This window comes from Cyprinodon variegatus, unplaced genomic scaffold (assembly GCF_000732505.1).
Source record: "Cyprinodon variegatus isolate N-32 unplaced genomic scaffold, C_variegatus-1.0 Scaffold483, whole genome shotgun sequence".
In the NCBI taxonomy this organism is placed as follows: Eukaryota; Metazoa; Chordata; class Actinopteri; order Cyprinodontiformes; family Cyprinodontidae; genus Cyprinodon; species Cyprinodon variegatus.
This window is the reverse complement of record NW_015150936.1, coordinates 470,576-491,103: the sequence shown is the minus strand read 5'-3', so window position 1 is coordinate 491,103 and position 20,528 is coordinate 470,576. Positions and strand designations below refer to the sequence as shown.

Genomic DNA, 20,528 nt, shown 5'->3' with positions numbered 1-20,528 from the left:
TATATATATACTGTATATATATATATGTTGGTATATATAAACTTTTTTCTGTGCGGCACGGTACCAAACGACCCACGGACCCAATGGTTGGGGACCGCTGCCTTATAGGACAGGTTACCGTTTTTGATGACTTGCATACCTCTTACAAATGGAGTCTCCCCCCGTCCCTCAGTGAGGTCTATAAGCACAAGATCTATATCCAGCCTCTTCAACAAAGATTAAATGACAGTGAGATTAAAGATTAGATGAGCACTTGAATGATATATTGCCTACTGTAAATTAAGTTGAAAAAAAACTAAACAACTTAAGAAAAAAGGTAAAAAGCAGATTGAAAAGTTAAAAGGAAATTTCAAAGGTTAACCAGCCTAGTTAACCACTATATTTAGGTTTATAAACTAAACAAAAATCTAACTGCTAGTATCATATGTGGTACCAAAAAAATGTGTTTCTTTCACTCTTGGAGTGTTTTTCATGAATTTCTTATAGAAGCACTTTTGTTTCTTTTTATTTTTGGGCAAGTTGGCGGTTCTCATTTTGCCATCAAAATATTCATATTTTTTTAATGTTACAAAGGTAATAAGGTCTTGTCCTGGATTCCAATAACACTATTGGCTGGAAATTTAGATTTTCAGAGTGCCCTATAAAGGGTTAACACCAAAATGAACTTAAAATGTTGAATGCGTCTGCTTTTATTATTCTGGTGCCTGCAGTTTGTACGATATACCTGAAAAACACTAAGATCTACTTCCTGTCACCACCATCAAAGATGCTCTTTAGGTGTGTCTGACCTAATGTGGACAAGCATCAAAAATGAAGCAGCAGACTGTTTTTTTTTTGTTTTTGCTGCTGAAATCGTATTTCTTGTGAACTTGACTGTTGGTTTGTAATGTTTTTTCTGTTAACGTTGAACAATCTACAGATAAAGCTTTGTGAGGATAATCAATGATAATTATTATAGCTTCAAAATAGAAAAAAGCTGTTATTTAAACTCACGTTTGATGTTTTAGGATTAGGGCCACTGGAAAAAAAAAAAAAAAAGTCAACTGATTTTTAAATTTTATTTCAGTTTAATATGGGGGAAAAAGTCAGAATTCTGACTTTTTTTTTCTGGATTTTGGATCTTAATGTAGATGGGCACCATGAAGGAAGAGATGTGGGAACCCTCAGCTTCAGACAAAGATGTGAGTTGGTTGAGGCCAGTGACACATTGGTGGAAAATGACGGAGTTAGGCAACTTTTTACGTGAGGAGTCTCCTCATTAATGGAGGAGCAGAAAGTCATTATAACAAGAGAGCTAGTCTCTAAAACAGACATGGCTATGGCTTGATGCTAACATGTTTGTTAGCTGTCAGAATTCTGAGATTAAAGTCAGAATTCTGAGAAAAAAAATCAGAATTCTGACTTTTTTCCTATGTTAAACTGAATTAAAATGTAAAAATCAGTTAACATTTTTTTTAAGTGGCCCTAATCCTCTTCCGTAAATTCCTGATATGCAGAAGTTCAGATTTACTCTTCTGTTCTTACACAAAAACAATCTTGACATAAGTTAAAAGTTCCTAAATTAAGTGTATTGATCCTTAATTTGAGAAGGTAAATAAGATGATTAGCCAATGGAATGAGTATTTTTACTCTTAAAATAGATAATTAGATAATATGCACTTGAAATAAGCCAATGCAACAGTTTTTTTTTCTTATTTTAAATGTAAATTGTCTTGTTCCTTTGGCAAGGTCAAGAAAAATTGACTTATTTTAAGAAAAAAATGACTAGATTAAATTCTTTGCAGTGTAGCTTTGCATCCAGCAGAGGGCGACATGGCTCAGCTAATCCTTGGGTAAAATAATCAGTCCCAAAAGGCTCCTTAAATCAGACCAAAGATCTGAAGTAAGATAGACTCAGTGGATTGATTTGTACAAAGAAAGAGTTGAAGGAAAATCTGAACTTTCTTATATCTATTGGACTCCATGATCTGTTCATCCACACGGCTTTAATAATTCTTTTTAACTCCTGTTTAATCCCTGGAATCAAAGTAGCCTAAAATCCCAATCCTATAACCTACTGCAGCAGCTGAAAAGAGGAAAGGCTTCATTTAATATTCTGAGTAATTATGGATTTTTTTAAAGCGAGCAGAAAGAATTCAGCTTCATCAGCACAGTATGCGGTTTGTTTTGTGCTGTTGTGATTTTGCATAAACCATATCAGGGCACAGCATGGAAGGCTTTAAATGTACCAACAGTTTATGGTGCTGCTATAAAACATGAACTTTAATCCGTTTAATGACACTTTGAATCTGCATTAAAACGTTTTGCCTCAGGCTGAACGTTCAAGATTACCCTCTGATGTTCTCCCACTACCTAAAGGGACCAAAGGTCAGGCGATAGCAAATAAAACCAGACAATCAATCGTTAGAATCAGGTGCATGGATGCAGACTGTCTAACTGACTGTGTGCAACAAGAAAGAAGAAGGAAGCTGAGAAATGAGGAAAGCTTCTTTGGGTCGGTGACGTGTGGTGAGGCTAATGAACGCTGCAAGTGCCTCAGCCGTTATTTTTAAAGCTTTTAATCATATATTGATCGACGCCATGCTGTTAGACTGAATCAGGAAAGACAAAGAATATTTAATACACGGTCATTTTTTATTATTTGAATATTTTTGGGGCTTATCCCTGTAATTAACTCAATTTTTCTTATAGAGGATTCATTCCTCAGGTTTTAGATTCTCCCTTATCTTCCCCCGCAGGACACTGATGTTCAGTGTGCCGCCCTTTATTGACATTTTTTAAAGGAAAAGTCCGGTCATATTCAGAATTCAACGACTTTAGTTCCTTTACTGGAGGCATCCATGTTTGTCAAAGAACACTACTGCCACCTAGCGGTTTGTGACGTCACGGTGCGGTATCGGCTGTTGATCAAGTCCCAGTCTAGTAGTTCCCATTGATTTTGCTTGTAAAGCGGGGAGAATGGCGCTAGGCTAACCGCACTGTCACGTCACTGCCGGAAGATGGCAGGAGGGAGGGGTTACTATATTTGGGCAAAAATGGCCGCTCCCACACGAAAATGATTGTTTTTATTTTCAGTTCCTGCTTGGTTCCTCATGATTCAATCAGTTCCTCCCAACAGAGACATGTCCACCATAGAAAGATTCCTTTATTGTGTTTCTATAATTTAAGCAATGCGACAAAAACCTAAACTGGGTGGTCTATAGTGGGATAAAACACTTAGAGGCCGCGTTGCCATACGACACTTAAATAAGACGTTTTGTGGCTCCAGACAGATTTTGTTTGTTTTTTTGGTCCAATATGGCTGACCCCTGGCCTAGGGCCCCATATTTCCTAAATCCGCCCTGAATGTAATCAAACACACCAACCACCTCTATCGGTCTGTGGGACACATCAGTGGTTAGGCTCCGCCCACCACAATCTCAAATTGCAGGAAATGTGTAAATTCATTGATTTTTCACATGTTAAAATAAATACAAGCAAACAAATAAAATGGTTAAGTGGACAAACAGTTCAACTATTATCAGTATTTGCTGTTGTTTCCTGCGTCATTCACTCCCTCCCCTGACTTCACATAACTGCTTCTGGCTGTTCGCTCTCTGTTGGAAAGCTTGTTTATTTTCTCCTAAATCAGCGGCCCTCCAGTGTTTCTGGCTGCACCCCCCCCTCCCCTCCCACTTGTTCATGATCACATTAACTCAGAACAACACCACAAGATTTCATCTGTCATGCATTATGTCTGCTTCAGAGTTTAGAACAGGTCTGTGGTGTCAGTCTCAAAAACGCTCAGTGAGATTTCCTGAATTAAAGAGGTTTCTGTTATAAAACAGGAAGAACTAAACTAGAATCATTTCCAGATGCAGTTTGGCTCCATGAGCAACAGAAAAACTACAAAACCTTTGATTTTCACCCAAAGACCCAGAGATCATCAGAATCACTGTAATAAATTTTTAGAGTTGCTAATAACTGAGCTATGCTACCAGAGCGCCTGGTGCAGCCGGTTACGGTCTCACAGTTTGCTATGGAAGGATTTAATGATGGAGGCTGTTAAAGGAAAGCTCTGTGTTTACACCGTCAAGATGTCTCTCTCTGGTTTTATTTTTCCCAAAAAGAGATCATTAGGGACAAACTATTTAAATAACACTTTATAATTTATATGTATTAAATAACCATGAGACATGACAACTGATTTTAATAGAAATTGTAATCTTAGGCAGATCAGAGAAGTTGCTTAGAGTTACAGAAGGCAGCTGCTCACCAACTGGGCTCACTTCTCATGAAGTGGCCCCGATAAAACTTAGAGAAGCATTTTATAGATCTCCAGTCTCACATCATCACATCCTTTGAACCCCAGTGGGCCTCAGCAGATGGCCGCTCACACTGAGCCTGGTTCTGCTGGATGTTTCTTCCTGTTAAAAGGGAGTTTTTCCTCTCCACTATCACTACAAGCATGCTTAGTGTGAGGGATTGTATTTGAGTCAATGAGTCAATGCAATCAACTGGTTTTCCTTAGATAGAAAACTTTGTATCAATCTGACTGGATGATCTGGTTGAACTGTAAAGTGCCTTGAGATGACATGTGTTGTGAATTGGCGCTATATAAATAAACTGAATTGAACTGAATTACATCATACACATTTGCAGAAGAAGAGACATCCGTGGCTCAAGCTTATCAGAATATTACTTTGTTTTTAGATCAAGGACAGCGCTCGCATTCCATTCACAAATCTTTGCCACTTGCAGAATGAAGGTTATAGCTGTATATCCAGGCAGAGGAAATGTCCTAATTAGATAAACTACTGAGGAAAACATTAGTTCTGAAACACAACAGGCAGGTAATATTAGGGTGTAATAAACTCAGACATCATTAGTGATAAATATCCTATCAAGGCAGAACAGGACTTTTACTTCAGCTACTAAAGATAAAAATTTAATAAAACAGAAGAATCAGGAAGGTCGTTCTGAAAAGTCATTTCTGACCAATAGAGAAGCACCCTCCCACTGCGGAATGCAATTTTTTGAGTCTCAAATATTTTATTTGCATTCAAAAACTATTTTCTATGATTTGAAAACGTTTATCTTTTCATTGAAGTTCTATTTTTTTATTTTGTTTGTTTATTTGAAGCAACTTCTTTTTTGATTGAATAATAAAGACACAAATGTCCTACCCATCATATGGTCCAATCAAAAACAATGTTACTTCAATTAAAAAAGTTGCTTTAAACAAAAAAAGACAGGACTTCTATCAAAAATATATTTTTGCATTCAAATACTTTTTTCTTTGATTGAAAAGTTGAAGATTTTTTTAATTGAAAATATATTTTTTGATTTAAGCAACTTTTTTTTTTTATATTGAATAATAAAGAAACAAATCTACCTTCATAGAAAAGACACTTTTAGAATCACTGCCTTAAAATATGTCTTACTTGTTAAGCACGTATGGAGGTAAAACCCGTGAAAAATCAGGCTGATCCTCTCTGCGTAGCGGCTTCTGCTAGTGTGATGGTGAGCAGCGGCTTCTGCCTCATCATTGGAGGCTTTTTCATTACAGGATATAGAGAGGAAATTCTGCAACCACTGTCCATCAGGGACCAGGCTCTACCTCCTACACTGCAAAAACGATCTAAAAATTAGTAAAAATGTCTTAAATCAAGTGTATCTACTCTTAATTTAAGTAGGTAAATAAAATGTTTGGCAATGGAATGAGTATTTTTTAGGGGTGGAACGGTTCACAAAATCCACGGTTCGGTTCGGTTCATGGTTTTGTGGTCACGGTTTTTGGTTCAGTATATGTTTATTGTTACACTAAAAAATAAAAAAATTAATAAAAATTAATGGAAATTAATGAAATTAATGAAAAAATCCAAAGAAATTAATGAATTGTAATTATTTTAAATGTTTTGCGTAAACCCTGGATCATTTCCGCATGTTTTGCTGCTTTGAATTTAATCATCTGGCGCATGCTCTCTACGATCTCCAATAAACTCAGAGTGGAGCGGACGGGAGCCACAGTGGAGGCTGTAGGCTTTGCTTTGTGCAGGCGGTCTGGAGCGCAGCGGGGCGGAGCGCTGACGGAGTATGTGGCATTTCAGGGTTAGCCTGACATGTTGGTCATGTTGCTGTTAGCATAAACAAAACGTGTTGCACAATGCTCGCACACTGTTGCACTTTTATCCACAACTTTCTTTCCGCCGTCATCGTAGGTCACTCTAAATGCAAAGTGGTCCCATACAGCAGACCTATAAAGTGCTGCTGGCGCGTCTTCCATCTCCTGTTCTTTCCCACTCGCCATACCCACACAATTCTCCACAACAACTGATTTTTTTCTGCTATACGCTGCTTCGCTTCTTCTTCCTCTTGTTTACTACTGGTGGTTGGCTTTGGTCGCAGTACCGCCACCTTCTGCTCTGGAGTGTAAACGCTTCGCCTATGTGAAAAAGGAGCAGCGCATGAACCGAACGCAACACACGCGAATCGAACCGAGACAGTCGAACCGAACGGTTCGGACGGTTTTCATAAACCGTTCCATCCCTAGTAATTTTACTCTTAAAATAAGATAATTAGATAATACACACTTGAAATAAGACAATATAATTATTTTTTATTATTTTAAAAGTACATTTTCTTCTTCCATTGGCAAAGTTTCTCACCCCCCGTAATTCAAGAAAAAATGCACTTATTTTAAGAAAAATAGCACTTATTGAGATTGGTTTAATTTAATTTTGTAAAAAGTCTTCTTTAAAGAACCTGTGGTTATCTGATTATTAATCGAAAAAATAATCAACAGATTAATCTATTTGTTTAGTTGCAGGCTTCTCAGCACAACCTGCAGGTATCAGAGAGGGCCGATTGTTTCTCCTGATGTCTGTCTTTCTTCTGTAGCTTTAACCGAAGAAATGTTTTACAACAAAAAGAATAAATTGCATTAATTATGCTTTATTGTAATCCTCAGGCAATACTTTGTTATTTTATAAATGAAAAAGGAAATAATGAGGTGATTAACGTGTGGGACAGGTCTGAACGCAGGGAAATGTTCAGCCACAGTAATGCCCGTCATTATGTGACTCACTAACTTTGCAGGATCAGTTCATAACGTTTGCTTTGTTCTCGGCCATCAGTCACAGCGCAGCCTTTTATCCGGGACAGCTGGAAGAAGCAAACAGTCTGAATTACAGCGAGCATGAACGCTGACTGCTCTCTGGAGGATCTGCGTCTGTCTCTGGAAGCCTATCGATCAGACAGATTGATTGTAATTATCTCCCCTCCCCGTTTCTGTCCATCTCCACTCCTCCCTGCAGGATATCGACTGGGTGCAGACAGAGAAGCATGTGTTCGAGCAGGCGTCCACCAATCCATTCTTAGTCGGCCTCCACTCCTGTTTCCAGACAGAAAGTCGGTAAGAGTCAGATAAGACTGACGCTGCTCATTTACGACCGGCTCTCTGTACTCGACACCTCCTCTTCCTGATGTGAGAAATGCCTTTGCAATAAAAATGTTCCTCAAAGACCCTGAGGAGATTTTCATTCCCAAAGTCTACTCTCCAAATGTTGCCTCCTCAGTCAGAGCCTGATATTTTATGCCTTCATGGTTTTTAATCAGTTGGTAAATCAGCTGTTAGATCTCTAACAGCATTGAATGGCAGCCTGTGTGCTTTTCATTTTTCAACTCCAGCTGTTTGAGCAGAAACTATGCAAAGATGGAAGCAGGAAAGAGCTGGAATCTGCTTTTCTATAAATGATGTCACTATGTAGTCTTTACCTGGAGTCATTTTTTATTATTTACTGAGGAAGTTCTCTTATATTTATTAACAGGTGTTTAAGAAACCTTTACATCAGAGGCTGAGCTTGGCTCTGTTTCTTGAAGCATGTTTAACAAATTCAGATTCTAATCCGAAACTCTAAATTGATCTTTGTTAATTTGGGGAATTGCGAATGTTCGGTTTCACAACGGCTGCTATCAATCAGTTCAATCTACTTTAACTAGGTCCACTCAGAGTTAAGTGTGTGAACAACATGTATGAAAAGCTATTAACAGTGGAGCACCGATTCAAAGAGTTACCATGACTACAGGCAACAGGAAGTGCTTATTTCACCCCCAAGGAACTAGAGATTTTAGAGAAGAAATGCAAAACAAACAAAACAAAACAAGGAGAATGTGTTAGACAGAGAAACAGCGCCACAGCTACTAAAGAGGAGATTGCTGCTGGAGTTTGTGCATAAGTTTCTTTGAAGTGCCCTATGGCAGGCCGTTTTTACTTTTATTGAAAGCACTCTGTTCCATTTGTAGATCACTAAAATAAGATTCTTCCTGATATAAAACAACACTCTAGACTAAACTGTAATAATATATTTTCTAAATGACATTTTTTAGCAGAAATTGAATTTTAGAAAGTAAAAAAAAAAACTAGAATTAAAAATAATTAAAAAAGAATTTATTTTATATATCTAGAAATGTTGATACATTTTAAGTGGCCGTTCTCACATTTATCTTGACTGAAAATTGATTTATGATATCTGAAAAACATTTTTTAAAGGTAAAATACAAATGCTGACCAGTAATATTAGGAATATGGAGATCTGAAATAATTTTATAGACACCCAGAATGTTTATTCCAGATATGGAGAATGCAGTTTGGTTTGAAATGATCATTTAGACAAAGAAAAAAATTGTTTTTTTAGATGTCAGGAATAAATATTCAGTCAAACTATTACATATCAGATTCAGAGTTTACTGAAGAAAACCTGCTACAGACCAGGTTAGCGCTGGGGACGAGCAACGTTCACTGTGAGAATAACCAGCGACACACACAGCTCACACGTTCAACTGATAACGACCCTTTTCATTGGATAAAATCACTTATTACAGCAAACAGCCTGACGGAGCAGCATCTCTACTCCTAGTTCTAGTCTGCTCCATTCAGACTCATCTGCTGGTATTTCTGATGTCAGGTTAGCCGAGCGCTTGGCAGAGTTTGATCGACTAACAAAGGAAGACTGGGACAGAAAAAAAAGTGACGTTTTTATGCAAACTGTGCCCACCTGGACTTAAACAAGTCCGTACATCAACCCTCCACCTCAAATTCAAAGAGACTCATTTAAAGCATCTGAGCTCTTTGGAAATACCTGCTGCTAAATGAGGAAGAAATCATTTTGATCCAGATCTTTTCAGCACAACCTGAATGTTACTGAATGTTTCTGAAGTTCCGTGTCATTCGGCTAAAAAAAACTTCACTGCTCATCCAGTAAAACTTGACTGCATCCAGACTTTTCCATTTCTTTCTATATATTATGATCACACATTTGAAGGTGGAAATATGAGGCTCTATTGTGGAGGATTGTGGCTTCATTTACCAAATGAACATGAACTAGTTCATTTATAGGTGTATGAAGATAGATCATTTTTGAAAAAGTGAACAATGAACATGATCCAGTTCATTTTCATCTGTTTGAACTGAACTTTGACCTTGTTCTTTTTAATTATGCGCTGACACATCATTATACCACTAGATGTCACTAGATTTCTGCATTAAATGGAAACATAAAAGCAAAAAAACACTGAGGGGTAAATTAAGAGTAAATCCCTCCTGATTCTGCAGCAGGCCTCACCCAGAAACAGAACGGATCAGAACTTAAGTCCACTTCATAAATCAAACACTATTCAGCCCAGTCCTGTGTAACGCAGGTCCGATTCTACCTGATGTTTGAGTCAGAATGTTCTGACCGTTTTTCCCCAGGTTGTTCCTGGTGATCGAATACGTGAACGGCGGAGACTTGATGTTTCATATGCAACGACAGAGGAAGCTTCCGGAGGAACACGCCAGGTGAGCATTCTGAGGTTAAACAGCTGCTTCCACACATGATCCAAGCTCTGCATCCACACCCCCTCCACATTCAAAACTTCCCTTCCAGCAGGAGTGGCTGTCACTTTGAGATGATAATGAATGGATCTGATTTCTGATAAACTCTCTGCGGACCAGATTACAGTCACAAGACCATCAGAACTCTGGTGAAGCTGCTCAGGAGACCTGACAGCCGACACTAACAGGGATTTACTGTTCCTATAAGGCAGGGCTCTGCAACCTGTGGCTCTTTGGACCCTCTACAGCGGCTCTTAATAGGGGCTAAAATGTATATAAAAAGCTAAATAATGTACTAGTCTTATGTCATTCTTTTCCATCTTATAAAAAACACTAAAGCATATGAGCATTTTTTCTTTTAATTAAGTTGGAATTTATGTGTTTTAATATTGTTTTAAAAGCTAAAAATACATCATTTGTTGGTTGTTTAAGATGGCAACTAATTTCCTATATGAGATAATAAAAAAAATATATAAAAAAAAGGTATGTTTTTGAAAAAGTGAGGTTATATTTTTTGGCTCTAACAGCTTTTATTTGGTCGGACTTTGGCCAAATGGCTTTTTGGATATGAAAGGTTGCAGACCCCTGCTAAAGGGTAGGAAGCAAATATCTGGTGCAGTGAGGTCAGGGCTCTGTCACACCTTGCCGATTTAGACAGTATACGCCCGACGTTCCAGAATCTCCTAAAACGCTGATATACACTGAAGTTTTTATGTATTTTTTTACAATCCATCCATCCATTATCTAACACACTTGTCCTGAGTGAGGTCGCGAGGGGTACTGGTGCTTATCTCCAGCAGTCAATGGGCGAGAGGCGGGGTCCACCCTGGACAGGTCGCCAGTCCATCGCAGGGTAACACAGAGACACAAACAACCATTCATACACACACTCACACCTAAGCACAATTTAGAGAAGCCAATCAACCTAACAGTCATGTTTTCGGACTGTGGGAGGAAGCCGGAGTACCCGGAGAGAACCCACGCATGCTCAGGGAGAACATGCAAACTCCATGCAGAAAGACCCCGGGCCAGGAATCAAACCCAGAACCTTTTTGCTGCAAGGCAGCAGTGCTACCCACTGTTCCACTGAGCAGCCTAATTGATTTTTTTTTTCAATTTTACATAGAATATTCATAACAAGTCCAGAACTTCTGTCCATCGACAGCCTAACTTGTGCATAATTTCATGGGCATAAAATTATGCTTGTGCATCATTTTAGGGGCGACTCGCCACCCTCACCTTCTGGCTCCCCCTATGATGGGGATGAAGTCTGGAGGAGAACTGACGGTTTCCTCCTGTGGACCCCCTTTATACCAAAACGCTGCCAATACGCCATTATACAGTAGCTGGAAGGTAGAAACACGTTCAGCGCTCGTCTGGAACACGTCAGATACGTTGATATTTGTTGGAGAGAAGTTCTGGATAAGTTACTCAGAGGTTTAGGATAAGCTGGACACCACGACTGATTAGTAGCGATCAGATAACTGACCTTGAACTAATGGCGCTCGTATGGCGTACGCTGGCATTTGTCAGGACATTTTGAGCATGCGTACTCGCCGTATGTCATCGTATATCGACGTGTGCCAGCGAGTTTCAGCGAGTTTCAGCGTACCCATAACTTATCCTACGTGTGCCAGCCTTTTCGGCCATTTTTTTTGTGCGTCAGGCATCATCTGTTCTAAATGGTCAATCTGTGACTGAGGCTTTAGGAACTGATCAAGCTGAAGATCCTTCTCCTCTGTTTTCCAACCAAACAGATGTTCACAGGGACGTTCCACCGATTCCCATTTAAGACTTTTTCTCTAAATCCAGGAGAAACGTAATGAGCTCCCATAATTCATTGTGCCTGTCTGCTTGAGGGTTAGTCAAACCGCAGCTCTGATAGATTTGGGATCAAAGGCTCAGTTATGCAGAGAGGCACCATTGGGCCCCAATCGGCCTCTTCAATCTGGATCCTGGAGACAGTGGCTGTACATATGCAAAGCAGCGCTCATAATGATTGCACATATTCATGAGCAGAGAGGGCCCTGATGCATTCCCCCGCGCAGTGGGCGATGCAGGGTGATGCTGATAGGACGTGTCTCTGCGCCGTCTGAAACAACAGAGGCTGCCAGAGCCGAGATGTGGGTGAGGGGGGGGCGGCGTGGGATTCGTGATTCCTCTGTCAAACATCGCTCCAACGCCGACTTTCCCCCCCTCAGTGTTTGACAATCATTGGTTTACAGCAGCCAGACACAGAAAGGCTTGTCAGAGTTAATGAAGGCTTGTCTCCAAGAGACAGAAAACACTACCTACACATGGAGAGAAAACACACCGCTGACTCACCAGCCCAGCGCTCCAAGTACATTTTATCATCACCAAAAGGGTTTAAAGCCTGACTCACAGCATGAGGCTGAAGGAGCTAACGGCCGCAGCCAAAGCGTGACTGATTTAACGGATGAGTTGATGAACAAAGTCGCAGCCTGGAGATGTTTGAGGGACAAGAATGAAGATGGTGGAAAACACACCTGTAGAAACCTTTTTAGAGGTTTAGTTTTCACCAAGGGTTTAATTTCTGTTACACTGAGTTATAAAATAATAAGTGAAATAAGTGACTGCTGAAAACACGGGTCACTGTGAGTTTTTCTAACACCAGTGTTGGTGAAGGAGCCATGATACAACATTAGGAGACTCCAGTGGAAGGAATGTTTATGATTAAAAATAAAACCTGTGAATTAATTCCCCCTTAAACGGACATGATTGATTCCCATCAGAGGGACGTGTCGAAACATGACTCAGCATTTTAGGAAGCTTTGACCTGCTTTTCTTTTATTGTCATTACAGCATCAGATGTACAGAGAAACGAAATTCACTCTCTGTTTTTAACACATCCCCCTGCCATTGAACAGCGCTCGGGTAGCAGTAATGGGTTCAGGGTCCTGCTCAGAGTGGCAGTCCCGTTTATTCACATACTTTTTATTATATTAAACTGCACTTACTATACTCGCCACTGGCACCATTATCTTATCCTCTGAGCAACCAGTTTGCTTGAACTTGTAATGAATCATGGGATACCCAAGGCTACGGAGGATACACCGGATTTGTCCTTCAAAAAGGGGCACAAAGACGGCTGCATTTGTCGGCCGCTTAATAAGGAATCTTCCAATCCAAACTGACCATTATGGAAGTAAATCTGTGTCGCTGGGATTTTAATTAAAAATGCCACTGAGATTTAAATGTTGTATGTTTGTATTTACTGTTTCAGTGTTAAAATATATTCAGAACAAATTTTTGACCTAAAAAGAAATTCATTGTCATTATTTCTACACAGTTGAAATTTCATTTGGTTTTTTCTCTTTAAGCTAAAAATTCACATTAATATTTCAAAGTGATTAAATTTTCAATACTTATTTTTCAGTTTAATTTTTCTCCATATAAAAAAATTCAACCTTTCAAAATTCAAATTTCAGCCTCCTGAGATTCAACTGGCTCTATTTCTTAAATTCAGCGTCTAAATTCAGTGTAAAAAGGGAAAGGTTACTTCAGGTCACAGACATTAGCAATGGATTGTGGCGTCCAACACCCAGCCAATCCCGTTACGTTTTCTTAGTCACGTGATGTAACGTTTGTGGCGCTCATACTGAAATAAAGCCAGCATGACGGAGCCGGTCATGCTAGCTAACGCTAACTCAACTACAGAAAAATGAAAGTAATAAATTCACCGTTGAGTTAGCGTTAGCTTGCATGACCGGTGTAGGTACCAGATTGACTCGGGCTGCCAGATTGACTCGGGGGGCCTGCGCCTTTTGATGACGTCATAATATGGCAACTCGGCCGTCACTATATGGCAACGCCACTCGTAACGATATGGCAACTCCACTCAAACAAACTACATTGCGCCCCTTTGTATTCGTAGTATTTTTGTTTTTGTAATATTACAAGTTTATTTTTTGTATCCCTTTAGCTTCATTCTCCTGAATTTATTCTCGTTACAAATGCAGACCGCGGGCTCAATGTAGTTTGTTTGAGTGGCGTTNTACTCGCCGTATGTCATCGTATATCGACGTGTGCCAGCGAGTTTCAGCGAGTTTCAGCGTACCCATAACTTATCCTACGTGTGCCAGCCTTTTCGGCCATTTTTTTTGTGCGTCAGGCATCATCTGTTCTAAATGGTCAAGCTGTGACTGAGGCTTTAGGAACTGATCAAGCTGAAGATCCTTCTCCTCTGTTTTCCAACCAAACAGATGTTCACAGGGACGTTCCACCGATTCCCATTTAAGACTTTTTCTCTAAATCCAGGAGAAACGTAATGAGCTCCCATAATTCATTGTGCCTGTCTGCTTGAGGGTTAGTCAAACCGCAGCTCTGATAGATTTGGGATCAAAGGCTCAGTTATGCAGAGAGGCACCATTGGGCCCCAATCGGCCTCTTCAATCTGGATCCTGGAGACAGTGGCTGTACATATGCAAAGCAGCGCTCATAATGATTGCACATATTCATGAGCAGAGAGGGCCCTGATGCATTCCCCCGCGCAGTGGGCGATGCAGGGTGATGCTGATAGGACGTGTCTCTGCGCCGTCTGAAACAACAGAGGCTGCCAGAGCCGAGATGTGGGTGAGGGGGGGGCGGCGTGGGATTCGTGATTCCTCTGTCAAACATCGCTCCAACGCCGACTTTCCCCCCCTCAGTGTTTGACAATCATTGGTTTACAGCAGCCAGACACAGAAAGGCTTGTCAGAGTTAATGAAGGCTTGTCTCCAAGAGACAGAAAACACTACCTACACATGGAGAGAAAACACACCGCTGACTCACCAGCCCAGCGCTCCAAGTACATTTTATCATCACCAAAAGGGTTTAAAGCCTGACTCACAGCATGAGGCTGAAGGAGCTAACGGCCGCAGCCAAAGCGTGACTGATTTAACGGATGAGTTGATGAACAAAGTCGCAGCCTGAAGATGTTTGAGGGACAAGAATGAAGATGGTGGAAAACACACCTGTAGAAACCTTTTTAGAGGTTTAGTTTTCACCAAGGGTTTAATTTCTGTTACACTGAGTTATAAAATAATAAGTGAAATAAGTGACTGCTGAAAACACGGGTCACTGTGAGTTTTTCTAACACCAGTGTTGGTGAAGGAGCCATGATACAACATTAGGAGACTCCAGTGGAAGGAATGTTTATGATTAAAAATAAAACCTGTGAATTAATTCCCCCTTAAACGGACATGATTGATTCCCATCAGAGGGACGTGTCGAAACATGACTCAGCATTTTAGGAAGCTTTGACCTGCTTTTCTTTTATTGTCATTACAGCATCAGATGTACAGAGAAACGAAATTCACTCTCTGTTTTTAACACATCCCCCTGCCATTGAACAGCGCTCGGGTAGCAGTAATGGGTTCAGGGTCCTGCTCAGAGTGGCAGTCCTGTTTTATTCACATACTTTTTATTATATTAAACTGCAATTACTATACTCGCCACTGGCACCATTTCCCTTATTCCTCTGAGCAACCAGTTTGCTTGAACTTGTAATGAATCATGGGATACCCAAGGCTACGGAGGATACACCGATCTGACCTTCAAAACGGGCACAAAGATGGCTGCATTTGTCAGCCGCTTAATAAGGAATCTTCCAATCCAAACTGACCATTATGGAAGTAAATGTGTGTCGCTGGGATTTGAATTAAAAATGCCACTGAAATTTAAATGTTGTATGTTTGTACTTACTGTTTCAGTGTTAAAATATATCAGAACAAATTTTTGACCTAAAAAGAAATTCATTGTCTTTATTTCTACACAGTTGAAATTTCATTTGTTATTTTCTCTTCAAGCTAAAAATTCACATTACTATTTCAAAGTGATTAAATTTTCAATACTTATTTTTCAGTTTAATTTTTCGGTGTTAAAAAAATCCGCATATAAAAAAATTCAAATTTCAGCCTCCTGAGATTCAACTGGCTCTATTTCACCGTCTTAAATTCGGCGTCTAAATTCAGTGAAAAAAGGGAAGGGTTACTTCAGGTCACAAACATTAGCAGTGGATTGTGGCGTCCAACACCCAGCCAATCCCGTTACGCTTTCTTAGTCACGTGACGTGACGTTTGTGGCGCTCATACAGAAGGAAAACCAGCATGACGGAGCCGGTCATGCAAGCTAACGCTAACTCAACTACAGAAAAATGAAAGTAATAAATTCACTGATGAGTTAGCGTTAGCTTGCATGACCGGCTCCGTCATGCTGGTTTTCCTTAAGTATGAGCGCCACAAACGTCACGTCACGTGACTAAGAAAACGTAACGGGATTGGCTGGGTGTTGGACGCCACAATCCATTGAAAATGTAATCACTTTTAAATAGTAATGTGAATTTTTAGCTTGAAGAGAAAATAACAAATGAAACTTTAACTGTGTAGAAATAGTGACAATGTATATTTTTTTTAGGTCAAAAATGTGTTCTGAATATATTTTAACACTGAAACAGTAAGTACAAACATACAATATTTAAATTTTAGTGGCATTTTCTTATCAAATCCCAGCGACACAGATTTACTTTCATAGACCATGACGTAATCGGCCAATGAATCTGGCCTTCGGAGGGCGCAGCTGCTGAATTCAAACTTAGCACATTTGGTTCTACAGCCAGAGAGTTTTGGTTACTCATCCCTGGAGGAGATCAGCTGAAACTAGATAATCAGATGGATGGTTAAAGTTTATTTTCAGTGTTCTGTATTAAAAACTAATTCTGCTAGCAACGACTGATAATAAATACATGCTATTTGCTATGATCACTAATGAGGAAGGGGATGAGGGCCACATGTGGCCCCAGAGCCCCGGTCTGCTGTTCCCTGGGTTACAGTTGCTCATATATTTTCATGATGCAACACTGAAGGCAGGACTTCAGCCCCGCTGTGCACAGCTTTAGCCTGCTGGTGGCGCTACCTGGTGATTCCAACACGCTTTTCTTCTCCACAGATTTTATGCTGCAGAAATCTGCATCGCGCTGAACTTCCTTCATGAGAAGGGCATCATTTACCGAGATCTGAAACTGGACAACGTTCTGTTGGACCACGAAGGACACATTAAGCTCACGGACTACGGCATGTGCAAGGTCTGCCAGGCAGAAGATTTAACAACATTTCTCTGACATTGTGTGAACAAAGGGATTACAGGTAACCTTAGTTTTTTTAATCTTCTAACCTGCTGCTGTCATCGATCAGGAGGGGATCAGACCAGGGGACACCACCAGTACTTTCTGTGGAACCCCCAACTACATCGCACCTGAGATCCTCAGAGGAGAGGACTACGGTGAGAAGCTGCAGCCGAGTAATTAAGTCCTGTATTTTCCTCGGCTGTTCGTACTGTGATCTGTTTTTAGCTGACGGCTGTTTCTGCGTTCATGGAGAGTCTTTCTGATGAGCCACAAACCGCCGTCTGTCTGTGTCCCCAGGCTTCAGTGTGGACTGGTGGGCTCTGGGTGTGCTGATGTTCGAGATGATGGCTGGAAGATCTCCGTTTGATATTATTACAGACAATCCTGACATGAACACAGAGGAGTACCTCTTCCAAGGTGAGGCGCGGCCATTTGCACACGCATAATGGCCCCTGTGCTGTTCATGTTAAACTTTATCAGACATGGATGTGGCAGATTTTCTGTCTGAGAAGTTTTAGACCTGTGTTCAGCTCACCGGTCAAAGTTAGAAAAGTGATAAACTTTGTGTAAAATGAGCTCTTATTTTCCATGAGCAGGACTCTTTCAGCCTTTAAAACTGCAAAAAGTGTAAATCTAAGTCAGTTTTTTCTTAAAATGGATGCATTTTTTCTTGTATTGAGNTTTGGTTCTACAGCCAGAGAGTTTTGGGTACTGATCCCTGGAGGAGGTCAGCTGAAACTAGATAATCAGATGGATGGTTAAAGTTTATTTTCAGTGTTCTGTATTAAAAACTAATTCTGCTAGCAACGACTGATAATAAATACATGCTATTTGCTATGATCACTAATGAGGAAGGGGATGAGGGCCACATGTGGCCCCAGAGCCCCGGTCTGCTGTTCCCTGGGTTACAGTTGCTCATATATTTTCATGATGCAACACTGAAGGCAGGACTTCAGCCCCGCTGTGCACAGCTTTAGCCTGCTGGTGGCGCTACCTGGTGATTCCAACACGCTTTTCTTCTCCACAGATTTTATGCTGCAGAAATCTGCATCGCGCTGAACTTCCTTCATGAGAAGGGCATCATTTACCGAGATCTGAAACTGGACAACGTTCTGTTGGACCACGAAGGACACATTAAGCTCACGGACTACGGCATGTGCAAGGTCTGCCAGGCAGAAGATTTAACAACATTTCTCTGACATTGTGTGAACAAAGGGATTACAGGTAACCTTAGTTTTTTTAATCTTCTAACCTGCTGCTGTCATCGATCAGGAGGGGATCAGACCAGGGGACACCACCAGTACTTTCTGTGGAACCCCCAACTACATCGCACCTGAGATCCTCAGAGGAGAGGACTACGGTGAGAAGCTGCAGCCGAGTAATTAAGTCCTGTATTTTCCTCGGCTGTTCGTACTGTGATCTGTTTTTAGCTGACGGCTGTTTCTGCGTTCATGGAGAGTCTTTCTGATGAGCCACAAACCGCCGTCTGTCTGTGTCCCCAGGCTTCAGTGTGGACTGGTGGGCTCTGGGTGTGCTGATGTTCGAGATGATGGCTGGAAGATCTCCGTTTGATATTATTACAGACAATCCTGACATGAACACAGAGGAGTACCTCTTCCAAGGTGAGGCGCGGCCATTTGCACACGCATAATGGCCCCTGTGCTGTTCATGTTAAACTTTATCAGACATGGATGTGGCAGATTTTCTGTCTGAGAAGTTTTAGACCTGTGTTCAGCTCACCGGTCAAAGTTAGAAAAGTGATAAACTTTGTGTAAAATGAGCTCTTATTTTCCATGAGCAGGACTCTTTCAGCCTTTAAAACTGCAAAAAGTGTAAATCTAAGTCAGTTTTTTCTTAAAATGGATGCATTTTTTCTTGTATTGAGCAGCTTAGTGAGACACTTTGCCAATAAAACAAGACAATTTACATTTAAAATAAGAAAAAAAACAATTGCAGTCTCCAAGTGGATATTATCTAATAATCTTATTTTAATGGTAAAAATACTCATTCCATTGGCAGATCATCTCATTTACCTGCTCAAATTAAGGTTAAATGCACTTAATTTAAAGCCACACCGCAGACTTTGTGACCTAAATAGTAGACACATAAGTTATATTAAATGATTCCCCGGGCCATGAGCGGGGCTCCCCTCTTCAAATACCGACTATGTGAGTTGGGAGAAGATGCACTGTTGTTGACTTGGAAGAACTTTACAGCCACAGGCTATTATAAAGTCGTGGAGCTAAAGCTTTTGGTCAAATATTTTTCCACTTGCTCGACTTTTGGTGGTGGCTGAGGCAAGGAAAAAGTTGAAACCTTCTGAAGAGGCTAAAAAGAGAAAACTGAAATGGGATCGAGGAAAAACAAGAGTCGATCTTGGAAAGGAGTTTATATGTTGGCGTAGGCTGAAAGAAGAAGCCAAATGAAAACCCATTCTCTTTTCTCAACTTTATCATTAGACTGATAAGTTAATACTTTGCTGCTAGTGTACAGTCATAGATCTTAGTCAATATTGTTGATGTTTAGTTCAGTAGCAGCCATTCAAAATGGCCCTTCCCAGTCAAACACCAGCTGAAACGCAGCCAACTTCCCTGCAGCTCCCAGCGAAATCCCCCCCACCTTCCATCTACTGGAGTGACCGCCTCCTGCATATGTTTTACACGCTGACTCCACCCTTTCACTGACTAACAGATGACGCTTCTCTTTAGACCCTAACGTCCACAAATCATGACAAAAAGAATATTTTAGTGCAGCCAAGGACCTACCAAGGAAAGTGGGGATATTTTGAATGGCTACTACCGTAATTTTCGGACTATAAGCCGCGACTTTTTCCCCATTTTTCGACCTTGCGGCTTATATAACAAAGCGGCTTATCTATGGACTTTTACAGCTAACGGCCACTAGGGTAATACGGTAACTAAATCTATGGATTTTACCATCCACTATGTTGACGTCACATTTGCTGCTAACACACAAGTAGCCGCGCGACGTCCTCCGGAAGCAGACTCTGAGAAAGACGGACATTGCGAGCACAAGACAGTTTGTGTGACACCCTCATTATGGAAAACAAACGTTGAAATGCATACGATGCTGCTTTTAAGTTAAAGCAGCCAATTTGGCACTAAACGAAGGAAATGGAACCGCTGCACGTAACCTTGGAACCAAGGAGTCAATGGTGAGACGTTGGAGACGCCAGCGGGAAGAATTGTCTCAATTCAATTGTGTTGAAATGTTAATAAATAGAAGCTTCCCCAAACAGTTGCCTCTTTCCCGGCAATCTTCTCTGTGCACGAACCATATGGTAATTAAACATAAAAAAACCTGCGGCTTATAGTCCGGTGCAGCTTCTATATGTACAAATCATGCAATTTAACTTCTGCGGCTTATATTCAGGTGGGGCTTATAGTCTGAAAATTACGGTACTGTAGGAACAAAATACAGGTAGTTATAGGTCTAGCACCCCTAGTGGCCAAAGGTTACGCAATGTTCCTTTGAGAAATGTTTACTCATTTTCAAAACGTTTTTTGCAGTACGGAAGAGGATTAGGGCCAG

The 20,528-nt window shown here is 40.6% G+C and overlaps 1 protein-coding gene and 1 long non-coding RNA gene across 2 annotated transcripts in view; both read left to right on the top strand.

Moving 5' to 3' along the window:
- The window catches only part of prkcz (protein kinase C, zeta), a 221,473-nt gene that overhangs the window by 141,439 nt on the left and 59,506 nt on the right, over positions 1 to 20,528 (top strand). Inside the window, exons 10-17 of the mRNA XM_015390042.1 lie at positions 7,296 to 7,393; positions 9,731 to 9,817; positions 16,799 to 16,934; positions 17,044 to 17,131; positions 17,274 to 17,393; positions 18,018 to 18,139; positions 18,249 to 18,336; positions 18,479 to 18,598. Coding sequence (XP_015245528.1) covers positions 7,296 to 7,393; positions 9,731 to 9,817; positions 16,799 to 16,934; positions 17,044 to 17,131; positions 17,274 to 17,393; positions 18,018 to 18,139; positions 18,249 to 18,336; positions 18,479 to 18,598 — 859 coding nt within the window. The remainder of the gene's footprint in view (positions 1 to 7,295; positions 7,394 to 9,730; positions 9,818 to 16,798; positions 16,935 to 17,043; positions 17,132 to 17,273; positions 17,394 to 18,017; positions 18,140 to 18,248; positions 18,337 to 18,478; positions 18,599 to 20,528) is intronic.
- LOC107094446 lies at positions 17,995 to 18,598 on the top strand. The gene is made up of 3 exons (XR_001481676.1): positions 17,995 to 18,139; positions 18,249 to 18,336; positions 18,479 to 18,598. It is a non-coding gene; the product is annotated as an uncharacterized LOC107094446 (long non-coding RNA).